We start from the raw sequence: 13642 nt of genomic DNA on the forward strand, positions 1-13642 counted from the left end.
TTTGCATCACTAAAACAGATCACAAAAAAGGGGTTTAGATGACACAGCCTTTATAATTTATTCAACAAAGAACATGCATATCACAACCCTTACAAAAATAAACCATGGTTTTATCATAGTAAAACTGCTTAATTTTCTTTTGCATGATTTCTGAATGCTTGAGACTATAAAATAAATTAGTCATAATAAAGTTAATGCCATAGGTAAATGTCGAGAGCTACAATTGACATTTGTAAATAATACAATTTATTCATTTAATTTTTTATTTGATTAAAGTTCTATTTTAAATTTATTTTAAAAATATTTTAAAAAAGGAAGGGGGCACAACCATACAATACTGCTTAGGGCACCCATTTGGCCAGCAGTGGCCCTGATTAAGATTACAGTATGTTACAGCAGTCAGCAGATCAATTTACATTAATTTATACATGTAAATTTGAACTTTTATCTAAAGTGCCCAAAATACAATGAAGAAGAAGAAAGCATCATAAAGGAGCCAAAAATATTAGCAGTATCGCAATCTTAAATTGTAGAATTAACCAGGATAGTAAAAAAGGGACATTCTTTAGTCCTAGAATAATATGGATGTGTGGCTAAATGGTTAAATGCCAGAAAGCCAAATTAGACTACACATGTATGTAATTTAAAAAAAGAAAATACAAGATTCCATTATATAGTAATAGTAATAGAATACATATTCTGTAAACAAAATGGAGTGTAAAAAATAGAAAGTGTAAATGCTACAGATCTATGTTATGCTGAACTCAATGTCTAGGAAAGGTTAAGGCATTGTGTGACAGTCCATAAAGCCAGAAGACAGGTATGAAAGGGCCAGAAGAATCCACCTGGAAACTGTGTAATTCAAGCTGACTATTGCACAGACTCTGAAAGGACAACTGTCTTTTTGGCATGTCCAGAATGACTCTGATCCCATTATGGATACTATGCTTAACAGAGGTTTTTAAATTATTGTGCCAAGCATTCAGTTGCCCACTGCTCCACTCCAAACACCAAGATGAAGGTGTTCTTCCCAACCTCTCATTACGCTTCAGACTGGGATATGCCACACCAACAGCCCATCCAGTGCTGAATGTGGTGTCCACGTCCCAGTAAACCCACTGTCCACTGAATTCCTGCTCCGCCATCCACTGACAGGCATCAAAACGCCCGGGTGAGGTTCTTGCTTGGTGCCCCGGGTGTGTTTCTACTCTGCGGCTCTCCGTGTGAAAAACCAGCCGCCTGTTTCCCAGCTGGGGAGAAAAAGTAAGCTCAACGAACTCTGCATGAAGACCAGCTGGGAGAGAAAGAAAGATATTAAAGTTAACATGCATAGCACCAAAGACACATTTTTAGTTCAAGCATGCATAAAAATCAATGTTAACATAAAAACATAACCCTCAGCACTGTCTCTGTTGCGCTGCTGTGCTCCAGCACTGGGAGTGAGGTGAGCATCCTCAAACAGAGATTCTGAATTCTCTGAAGCCTCCTCTACAAACTCCTGTGAACTCTCCTGAGAAAGATCATGTTTTTTAATAATCAGCTCCTTTCCATGAGTAATGAATATATTTGTAAATATATTTCTCAGAATTCTTCATTACTTAAATCCTTGTATCACTAGTGAAAACATGTTGGGGTGATTTGACACTTTGGTTCCCAAACCTGAGAAGGTAAATCCCATGATGTCTGACTCAAACTTCTGCCAGCATAGCAACTTGAAGCATCACTGTCTAAAGACGAACTGGAAACATCCATCGGAACAATTGAGGAATTATAAATGCCATCCTGAGTGTGGTTCAAAATTATCATTATTTCTTATGATACTTTTTTTCCACATAGTGCATGTGCAAATTTAAAAGTATTACCAATTTAAACTTATTACCTCACAAGGCTGATTTGAATTTAGTTCAGCTGAAAGTGTTGCTTCCGTCTTTTTGATCTCAGCTTTTAACCAATCCAGACGTTTCGTTAAACTATCCTAAAGAGAGCAAGCAATCGCAGTAAAAGTTAGAAAGTTAGCAAAAGCTCAAAGCTGGCTTTTCAGCCAACTACCCCCTTGTTCATTATTATACTGTATTATTAAGCTGTTTGATAAGACCATAAACGTGCCACTTTTGTAACAGTTCTCGTTGCGTGTTGCGTTTGATCTGCTTCTGCCAGAATTTGCTCCCATTTCTCGCGACCACCAAGGTCCGGTAATTCCAGTATGTCACACAGAGTGAAATTCATCTCTAGTTTACTACTGCTCACATCTGCACGGCAATGTGGGCAATCTCTTCTTGCGCTGCTCTTTGCCCAACATGCATTAATGCACTTCTGACAATAGTTATGCCCACATACTAGTGTAACCGGCTTTGTGAAAATCTCCATACATATAGAGCATTTAAGGTTATTCGCGACGAACTTCACAATATCCTCATATAGCGACATCATGTCAAGACGGTTTTATCGGAATCGAAACTGAAAGTCCCACAGATCACTTTATTTTCTTGAGCAAAGCGTCCATTCGTAGTCGGAACCAAAGTCACCTACGCTGTGTTTCCTCACGAGTGGGACCTGTTTCTCCGGCAACCAATGGGCGATTACCTACTTCCGCTTTCCGGTATTGTGTTTCCTGTTCAGCGGCTAACCTCTACGTGCTAAGTTGCTAGCGTTCGAACTTGATAACAAACTAAGTTGTTATTGTCATAATATCAGAATAAGTTGTGTTTAAATGTTGTTAACATGGGTTCAGGTTCAACTTGTGCCGTTGTTGGCTGCCATAACAATTCAAGAAAATTGAATATTTTGTCGGAAACGTCTTGCTTCGTCCATCGCCCTATGCTTTGCACTCCATGCCATGGAATGAGGAACGCAAAACAGCGTGGCTTGCAGCTTTGAAACTAAAACACCCTCCAAAGAGAGTGTATGTTTGCTCTTTTCATTTCTTTAAAAAAAGCCAACCGAACTGCATCCTGATCCGGAACGTTTTCTGGGTTACGATCGACCACCTCCGAAGACGAGGAGAAAGCTAGTCCGGCTAAATGTGACGGAAACGGCTAGCAGCAGCAATGAAGACTTCGAAGGCAGTAAGTTAAACTGTAGCTTTACAGTTATTCCATGTTTTATGCAGCAAGTTATATAAATACTGGTTATGTAACGTTGGGCTGAAAACTGAAATGACGTAACGTTAAGCCAAACCTTACTTTTAACTTAACGTTACTAGTATTTCCTTTTCGTGATATGTGAGATCCGGGACGGCTGAAAAAATTCAGATAAACACCATTTTAAAAAGAAAACGTTACAGACGTTAGGGTTCTGCTTAAGTACTTCATACTGTATGCTGATGCAACGTTAGTTTGACATATCAGTGTTGTATGAGCTCAGAGAAATTTGCTGTTTCATTCGTCATGTGTTTTACTCATTATCAGATCATCCCTATACTTCTACTCCACTACATTTAAAAAGGCAAATATTATAGCCTACTTGTAAGCCACTACAATTATTTGAGAGCTTTATTTGCTAGTTACCTTTTCAGTTTTAGATAATTAATACAAAGCATACATTTACTGTTCAATTATGACATGTTGTACTTCTAGTGTTTACTTTACTACTGTGTAACTTTGGCAATACTTTTGTTTTGTTCAGACTGCTCAGCGGGCCAGTCCTCAGCTGCTTCAGACCAGATCAGCAACTCCCATTCACCAGCATTTGCACTCAGTCCATACACAGTGGGAGGACCCTGCCCGACAAGATCATGATTACTGCAAGGCAGCCAGCATAAAAGATGGGCAGGATAAGATGACTCAGTGTGATGACATTGCCTACTTTTTGCTTCAAAGGAATGCGGAAGCTTTGCTCTACACTGGTCTGAATCTAGAAACATTCGACATTCTTGTATCATCACTGGAAGGACATGCCAGCATGGGCGAGGCTAGCCCCTTTTTAGGGGTGCTGAAGCACCCCTAAAAAGGAGCTTAGCACCCCTAAAACTTGGAGTAAGAAATGTTGTTATTCTAAAAAAAAAATTCGTCTTTTACACGGTTAAATAATGTCCAAAACATACTCAGTAGTTTGTGGTTTAAAATGTATGTGTTAAGGAGGAAAATGAAAACATCCCCGCATAGCAAATGGTGTCATCCTCTTCTCTTCTTCTACTTCTCCTCTGTACCTGCACCGCTCAGCACGACCGTCATCCAGCGCGAAACACACACAGAGTGAGAACCCGTGATGTAGTGTTGTGATCGCTTGTGATGCAACTAAGTTGCGAATTCACCGATTCTGAAACCATATCGGTGAGTACCGGAGTCACCATGGTGGTACATCTATAATAAGTGTTTATTTTCGGACTATTTTAGCCTGGCAGGTCGCCGCCGCTGTGGAGTAGCACAGGACCTGGGTGACTCGTCCATAGTCATAAACGGAGAGAAATAACGCCGGTTAATGTTCTTCCGCTAGACGCATGCAGTTCTGTTTATTAACTGCTAGAGCGTGAAACAAAAACAGAAGCGCGACAAATAACATGAGTACCTGTGTAGTGCGTACGTGTGTCTCTGTTGTTAAAGTTTATCGTTAATTTAATACTCATTTTAACAATCGGGAGTCATGTAAACATGACGTCACGTGCGTCTTTTCTGGTCAGTCGTCATGGAAACATGAAGCATTTGGAGTGAAAACATATTTAAAACATACATAAAACGACGTATCACTGAAAACACTCACTGTGGCTTTTTAAATGAATTGTTATCAATTCCTAGATTTATATCTGTTATTTTTCAGTTGTGGCTGACTATCAAACTAGACAATAAAAGAAAGTTTCATGTTTTTCTTTTGCTGTATTTATTCATTCATCACACACAGGATTTAACCTGAACCAGGCTTAACTCCTGAACTCCTAGCATTACTCTCTCTCTCTCTCTCTCTCTCTCTCTCTCTCTCTCTCTCTCTCTCTCTCTCTCTCTCTGTGTGTGTGTGTGTGTCTGTGGCCTGGCAGTGAGCAATGGACATACGACAATTCTTTAAAAGAAAAAAGACAGATTCAGGTGAGAGACTAGGGACAGTCCATAATGACCTCTGTCTTGATTTTTGTTTTGTTTTTTGTTTTCTGCTGAAAAGAGTTAAGCTAAAGTAAAAGATAATGCAAACCCGCTGTTGTTGTATCAAATTACTTATCTAGGCAATGGTCCCCTGCTTTTATTTTGTATTTATTTATTTCAAACTCACAAGCTTCTCTTGTGAAAGGAATTTGTCATTTAAAAAAGTTTCTAAGCCCAATAATAATAATAATAAAGACATTTAAAATGACACGCCTCTGTGTGCCTTTTGATCATATCCTTAGAATCTGTAAATGGTCTCATTTTTGTGACATGACAAACTGACCTCAACTCTCCTGCCTACAATATATTTGTTTATGATTGTCAGTGCCAAGGGAAAGAGAGGGAGATGGTGAAGGAGAAAGGGAAAGGGAGAGCATGCAGGAACAACCAGGTGAAGAAACAACAGCAATACATTGACATATAGTGAATAGTGGCAAGCAAAACAGTAACTACTCGTACTCCTATACAAACTTATTGGCATTAAGTAGCCTATATTACTTTTTTTTTTGTAACATTATTTTACACCACATTTTTTCATAATAAAGGAGGAGGAAAACAACAGGGAGAGTCCATAAGGGATGAGAGGGAATTGACTAGTGAAAGAAATGAAGAGACAGAGGGAGTGCAACATAGAGACCACAAAGCCAAAGCAGCAGAGACAGAAGAGAGCTGTTCAGACTTAGGGGATAAGGACACTGGTCCTAAACAGTTAAAGCTGTCTGAATACCCTCATACTCAGTTTGGCACACAAAAAAGAGCCTTTCAAGAACAGTGGTTCAAAAGTTTCAGATGGCTGGAATACTCAGCTAGACAAAATGCTGCTTTCTGCTTTCCTTGTAGGGTATTTGGCAAAAATGTCAGAAAGGATGCACTTGTTAATGATGGAGTTAATAACTGGCAAAAGGCACTTAGCAAGTTTCAAAAACATGAAACAACACAGTCACATAAGGACAGTGTGGTTTGTTGGAACAGCTACAAAGCAAGCCTGTCAAAAGGGAATGTTGTAGAGCAGATAGAGGCAGCAAGTAACACTGAAATTAGTGAAAGAAGGCAGTACCTAGAGCGTATTATGGCAGTAACCTGCTTCTTGGGGAAGCAAGGCATAGCATTCAGAGGTCATGACGAAATGGATGAGAGTCACAACAAAGGCAATTTCCTAGAGTGCATGTCACTTTTGACCAAATTTGATCCCTTCTTGCAGAGATACACAGCCCCTTCAAACACCACGTACCTCTCATCTGATAGCCAAAATGAGATGATAGAGTGCTGTTCACAAGAACTAACAGAAAATATCATCAGTGAGATAAAGGGAGCAAATATGTATGCCATTATGGCTGATGAGGCCAGGGATGGAAAGACAGAACAGTTGGCACTCTGTGTTAGATACCTGTCTGTTGAGGATGCCGTCAAAGAAAGGTTCCTAGCCCTTACAGAGGTGTCACAGTTTGATGCTACTTCGATAACAGCTGCAATTGAAAATCAGTTGGTAAAGAAGGGAATTGATCAGTTGAAATGTGTGGCACAGACCTACAATGGGGCAGCTGTCATGAGTGGGGATGTTGGGGGTGTACAAGCCCATTTTAAAAAAATGCACCCTGAGGCAATTTATGTGCATTGCTATGCACATGAGTTAAATCTTGTTTTATGTCACACATGTAAAGCTGTCTCTGAAGCCACAGAGTTCTTCAACATGCTAGAAAGTCTCCATTCTTTCTTTAGTGTCTCCCTTGTAAACCACCATAAGTTTGTGGACACTCAAAAGAAGTTAGGGTTGCAGCCAAGAGAACTTGTGCAGTTGTCAACTACACGCTGGGCATGCCAGCTTCATTCAGTGACTGCAGTGATTGATAATTTCCCTGCTATCATTGAGTGCCTCTCCACAATCAAGACACCTACAGCAGTTGGATTGAGGGCAAAACTCAGTAAATTCACCTCAGTGTATTTGCTGATGGTTTTCCACACTCTCCTGTCTGTAACAGCAGGTTTACACAGATACCTACAGAAGGAGACCATTGACATTGCCCAAGCAGTGACATACAAAAATGCAGTGACTGACACCATGAAGCAGAAACGCAGTGATACCACTGCTGCAGATCTGTACTCCAGAACAATAGCTATGTGTGAGGCAAACCAAATAGCAGTAGAATCATCCTCAGGACAGAGGCGTAAGACAAAGAGAATGGATGGATATGTTGTTGAGTCAGCTTGTGGGGCAGGCAGTGAAACCTGTGGCTCTTCAGAGTCTGAAGATCTAAAGAGGAAACTTTTGTTTCCTTGTCTGGACAGAATGATCTGTGAACTTGAGAGGCGTTTTTCTGGTGTGAATGAGGATGTGCTCAATGGAATTCAGGCATGCAGTCCAACCTCACGCCATTTCTTGTCTGAGCCTCATCTGACAGCACTGGCTCTGCATTACCATATTGAACTTAAGTCAGAGGAAGTGATAGTTGCAAAAAACTTTCTGAAGCGCAAGAGTGAGGCTGGTACAGTTCAGGACATGTTAGCAGTGTACAAACTCCTAGATTCGGAAATGTTTCCTTCACTGAAAGCTGTTATGCAGGTTGACTTGACAATACCAGTTAGCAGCTGTACATGTGAACGGTCTTTTAGTGCCTTGCGTCGGCTCCATACATGGCTCAGGAGGACCACAGGCCAAAGCAGACTCCAGCACCTAGCTGTGATGTCTATTGAGAAGGAGTTGCTTGAAAAAATTGAACACCAAAGGGTCATTGACAGGTTTGCCACCCTCAAAGTGCGGCGACATAGATTAACTCTCCCAAAGTAGAGCCAAATGGGGATTCAGGGGAAGTACTTCAAAGATTTCCCTGTCTTTCTTTTTTTATATCTTTACTTTCTAAGTATTTTCAAGACCTCTGTAAATAATCTGGATATTTTGGACATTTTGGTTTTACCTTCTTTTTTTTTTTGCTCTTGATATGAAGCTTGTTTTATTATTATTTATTGATGACATATTGGTTTATGAAAGTTCAGACAGGCGTGCATCCAGATATGTTAGAGATGGCCATTTGTAAATAATTTACAGAAGATGAATTACATTTTGTTGTCCAAGTACCTGTTACTTTGTTCAATGACAATAAAGTTGAATCTAATGTAACCAATCTGATGACTGTTGATACAAAAGGAGGCACATGGAGTTAACGGTCAGGAAAACCAGCTGAGTGAAGAAGGTTTTGTGTTTGTTACAGGGGGCTGTCTGTGTGAACTCTCACAATTAAGCTGTTGTTCTGAAAAGGTCTCAAAAAAAAGAAAAAAAATATCTGGATTTTGAATTTAGTTGAATCAATGTTAAAATGATAAAGTTATTTTTCAATAGACATATTTTTTGTTTTTGTGTGAAAAGAGGGTGGGTGGTGGCAGTGGGGCTCATTGGGTGCTCAGCACCCCTAAAGCTCTGACCCTAGAATCGCCCCTGCATGCCAGTAATTCATTTACAATGCCTGTCCGAGATCAAGTTCTCATGACACTTATGAAATTAAAAACAAACCGTGTAATAGGTGATCTAAGCAGACAGTTTCATGTATCACTGAGTATGGGTAGCAAGATAATTTCATATTGGATCGACAAACTGGAGGAAGTTTTCCGACCTCTAATTCCATGGCTTCCAGGAGAAACTATTCAGGCAACCATGCCTGCAGCATTTTGCACCTGCAATGATGGCATCAACACTGTCTTGGTTATTTATCCACTTACTATTAACATTGCTATTAACAAAGACAGTAAGCATGTTAGCATGAAAAGCAATTTATTAAATTAAAAGTGTAAAAGTACATTTTGACAAGTGCTGTGCATATGTAGTTTTTTATTTTTACCTTCCACAGAATAGCTGCTGCATGGCTACATGACTTCCCTAACCCGGCAATGCAAGAGCACCCGACTGTCTCAATGACTCCACTTTCCCTCAGCATTACCCATGCTGTATGTTTAGCATTATTGACACTCTGACTGGGCACTACTGCTGCTTTCAAAAATATAAAGCCGCTGTGCTTCTTCAACAATACTGTACCTATTTTGTTACTGTGCAAGTAAGTATATGCTTCTGTGCTTTTGTAATTTCGCAATTCTTCGCCATCAACCCCTTCAGAAAACAAAAGGTAATTCACAACGTCGATGTAGCTAACATCGGGCCATTGCTTCATGTCATCTAGCCACTCCGTCATAAGGGATGGATGAGGGACTGTTACGGTACTGTCGTCGCAACTAGTTAAAACATCCGTGGTGTGTATCCATCTCCGTTTTTTGTCCATTTGTGCTTCATCCATGGAGAAACACCGGCTGTTACAGCCATGCGCGTAATTTGCACGGGGGTTACGGGGGTCATGACCCCCCCAAAAATCAGATCCAGCTAATATAACCCCCCCAATATCATCACATCATTCAGATTAAAATAGATATGAAATATTCAGAATGAATACTTTTGTTCATTTTCTTTATTAATTTCATTTGCCAGCAAGAAAGATAGTATCATATTTTAAATAATCTGTAATGTACTCCCCGCCCACCGCACCGATTTGGTATTACCAAGTCTCTGGTATTACCCAACCCGCTTTCTGTACCAAGTTTGTTCACTATTTTGCGCAGTCGATGGGATGAATGGTTGGAGAAAGCTGACGGAAAGATGAAAAGGACACTGAAAGGCAGCCAGACAACGATTTTTCATTGTTTGTCGACACCAGCCAAAAAAAAAGAAAAAAGAAAAAAACGGAGGTACCCTTAAAAAAATCCTGACCAAACGGAGGTACCCTTAAGTTAGCTCAGCGTTTCTCAAAGTGTGGGGAATAGAAACATGACAAACAGGTTTTGTGCCCATCTTTTTAATTCCGTTATTTATTGACCATACACTCAAAACAAAGACACATTTAAATGTAAGCCTTGACGTTACTTAACCTCTTCACACGTAAGTTTAAAAGTATTTCAAGGCTACCGTTATTGATCGTAGTATCGCTTTATGGTTCCCATGGAGACGCGCCATTCATTGTTTGTCACACCGTAGCCACAATAGTGCTGAATGACTGATGATCTGCTTTTATTTCCTTTTTTATTCAAAATTTCACAAATGTGTTAGCTATAGCAGGATATATCTGATATTCCGATTGTCAAATATGTGCAAGTGGATGTGTTTTGTTGTTCAAACACCTTTATAACGATCGCATTACTTGAGCTGTATGCGCAACGTATTTTAGGTATCTATCTTATTAAAATACCTAAAAAAATACGTACATTATTAGGAATTTACCACCTCTGGTTCAATTTGAGATTATTTTTATTTTTGTTTGTTTGTTTGTTTTTTTGTTGTTCTTTTTGCATGGATCTTGCAAAGTGTCAAAATGAATCAAAGCACAACTAGGTTAATGTTAGTCCACACTTGTATTGATGTTATCAGAGGCTAAATGCAAACACAATTATTATTATTTTTTAATCTAATTTTGAGTCTTATTTCATGCAAAGTGATAATATAATTTCACTTTCATTTTCTTTATTTGAAAATTTTTAATGCTGTTATTTGATGTTAAGTTTTTAAAATGTGATGTTAATAAAATACATTTTAACAGTTAAACTTAAAGCCTAGTTTATTAACATTTTGTTGGGGTGATTGGGGACAGGTGGGGCTCGAAACCCTTTCCTACCTCTGAAGTGGGGAATGGCAGAAAAGTTTGAGAAACACTGAGTTAGCTGATGATTTGTTTTGTTGACTGGAGTTGGCTGGCTAGATGTTCGTTTGCCAGTGTCCTATGAGGTAAAGCCAGAGGGTGCCAGGGACTGTGTAGAACCAATGTCACTGAATTGTAACTGCTGTTTGCTCCAATACAGTCACCCGTTTTGGGGGGATTGCATAATTAAATTATGCAAATTAGCATGTTACCTTTTACACAAGAAAATAATACAATAAATAAATAAATATGCCACGAGTTTAACCCCCCCAGTGGTAGACCCAAAGTTACGCCCTTGGTTACAGCAAACAAGCTAGTAAGCTACAAGCTATCGAACGTACACAAGCTTCGAGCCGGAAAAGGACAACCGGCTTCCGGTTCAAATCCGCTATGAATCATGGGTAAATTCGCTAACCAGGAAAAAGGTGTATATATATATATATGTATGTATATATATATATATATATATATATATATATATATATATATATATATATATATATATGTATATATATATATATATATATATATATATATATATATGTATGTATATATATATATATATATATATATATATATATATGTATGTATATATATATATATATATATATATATATATATACATCATCAGGAATGAGAGTTTTTAGACTCAGTGGCTCCATGCCTTGACAAGTGGTCCACATTGGTAGTTCATAAGCAAACATGCCACTGTGAACAGTTGGTTTATGCTACCAGAAATGGACAAGGGGATGACTGTGTCAAACAACTCATGCTCTTTAATGTGACGGATAAGACGTTCAACATGTACCCTGAGCCTAGCCACAGACTGAGTGTGTGTCACTTCATCAGCTGACATTTGTATTCCATTGGTCAGGAAAACAGGCCGGTGGATTTTACATGGCACTAGGCTATCAATTAAGAAGCCCTTATCCACCATGATGGCCATGTCAGGGGTAAGAAGGTTAATGATCCCTGACTGTTTGAACAGCTCCCGGTCACTAATAGACCCTGCATACAGTGCAGAAACAAATGTTATTGCACCATGAGGTGCCATTCCTACTAAAGCTTTGAAGGTGCAGTGAGACTTGTAATTTGAAAAGAACTCACTTTGTTGTAGCAAAGAGGAAGGTGTTTGGCAGCGGATCTCTGTACAACCCAGGATAACCTGTGTGTCTCGAAATTGATGGAATTCTTCTGGCAGATGGGCTCGTACTTTCTCTTTTGGCATCCAAATGCACACTGACCCCAGGACAAAGTACAGGAAGTTGGCCCAGGTAGTTATGATGTGGCTTACAGTGGTCTGATATACTTGAAACCGATGACCAAGGTCCTTTTGCTTGAGGCCCAAAGCAAGATGCATCAAGAACAGGAAGAACTCATCTATTGCAGGAAGTGCCCGAGTGTTTCCAAGCTCCTTGAAGACTTTGGAGTTGGTGACACGAATCATCCTGTGAGTTGCCGGTTCAATCAGTTCCCAGAAGGCCATCAGGTGGTTGTATGTTGCAAATCTGTCAAGAAAGAAACGTGCATTGGTTCTCACATGGCATAAAATACTTATACATAGCTTTGTAGTAAGTTTAAATTTAGGAAAAAGGAATGCTGAACTACAAGTAACTGATACAACAATCTTGCAATATTGAGTCATGACAATTATGGAATTTGGTATGTATGATTAAACTAAGACAACAGCTGGTGTTCATACTTATAATTATGTTAGTCTACGTTGCTGTTATTATTTTGGTCAGTGTAGCCTACTTTTAGGCTGCCTAGGCTAACTTACGTGTAGCTAGCGTATACAACTCCAATCATATTTATCAGAAACGTGGACTAGTGTTTTCAAGGACAATGGCAACGCTATTACAAATGCTTACCACAGGCAATATAATCTTACCTTGTATAAAAGCGTATGTCCTCATCGGAGCTAGCAAATCTCTTGAGACCAAAGCGGTGTATGATCTTTGTTTCCTCCAACTGCTTCCGTACATCTTCTATCTCCCTTTTTAACTCCTCGTTTTCATGTAGAACCATGTCCACAGCTGCAGCTTCGGGAACTGAACAATAATCATTGTCCAGTCCTCTCCACATCAAAGTCCATATCTTCTTGGTCTACGTCCGAGTCAGGATCAGGGGTCAGCGGTCTCCCTTGACGTTCCCAAACACTCAACCTCGGCAGCTGCTCCTGGTAATGGTTCCACTCAAAAAGTGTAGGGAAAACAAGTTTTTTTTCAGATGTTTCAGACAAGCCCCATCCATAAAGTCATCAGGTCTGAAATGAACGCTACACAGTTGGACGTGGTTGTGTACAAGAGGTTAAAACGATATAAATACTGTTAGTTTTCTTACACAAACCGCTCATTTCGTGTCTTAGGTCATCAATGTGTACTTACGATGGGGAATTGTTTAATTTGGACTTCTCTGTGCATGCTTTTTGAGGTGGTGACCATAGACCTCCATTATATGAGTCACAGGCAAGAACGGTTTGACCAAAAATTCAGTCAGTTATATGTACTGACTCTATGGCAGTATTACAAAGTTTTATAACAGATAATGCTATACGTGAAGATTTGGTATTAGAAGTAAAGCATCTTCTTTTAAATATTATAAGCCTTGGACTAGCGGTGCAGTTCTGTTGGATTCCAGGCCATTATGGAATAGATGGCAATGAAATTGCTGAGAAGTTAGCTAAAAAAGCTCTGGAATTAGATCAAGTAGAAATGCACATTCCATTGGGTAAAGGAGATGCTAAAGCTTTAATTGAATCACAGATTATAGATGGCAAGATGAATGGGATTCAGAGAGTAATGCCAGACACTATTATAGGAACCAGAACTGTGAGGGAAAAAAATCACCTCATTGGGTCTTAATAGGCGTGAAGAAGGTATTATAACCAGATTGAGGTTG

At 39.3% G+C, this 13642-nt stretch overlaps 1 protein-coding gene across 1 annotated transcript; it reads right to left on the bottom strand.

Annotated features, from left to right (window-relative positions):
- Window positions 1–662: 662 nt before the first annotated feature.
- Window positions 663–2532, bottom strand: LOC132152312 (E3 ubiquitin/ISG15 ligase TRIM25). Its single transcript, XM_059561104.1, has 5 exons — window positions 2107–2532; window positions 1880–1975; window positions 1646–1782; window positions 1396–1589; window positions 663–1294 (listed from the first exon to the last, which is right to left on the bottom strand). Exons 1-5 carry the CDS (start codon window positions 2428–2430, stop codon window positions 765–767), a joined length of 1281 nt encoding a protein of 426 aa, XP_059417087.1. The 5' UTR covers window positions 2431–2532; the 3' UTR covers window positions 663–764.
- Between the last annotated feature and the right edge of the window lie 11110 nt (window positions 2533–13642).

Source organism: Carassius carassius, chromosome 10 (assembly GCF_963082965.1).
Source record: "Carassius carassius chromosome 10, fCarCar2.1, whole genome shotgun sequence".
NCBI lineage: Eukaryota > Metazoa > Chordata > Actinopteri > Cypriniformes > Cyprinidae > Carassius > Carassius carassius.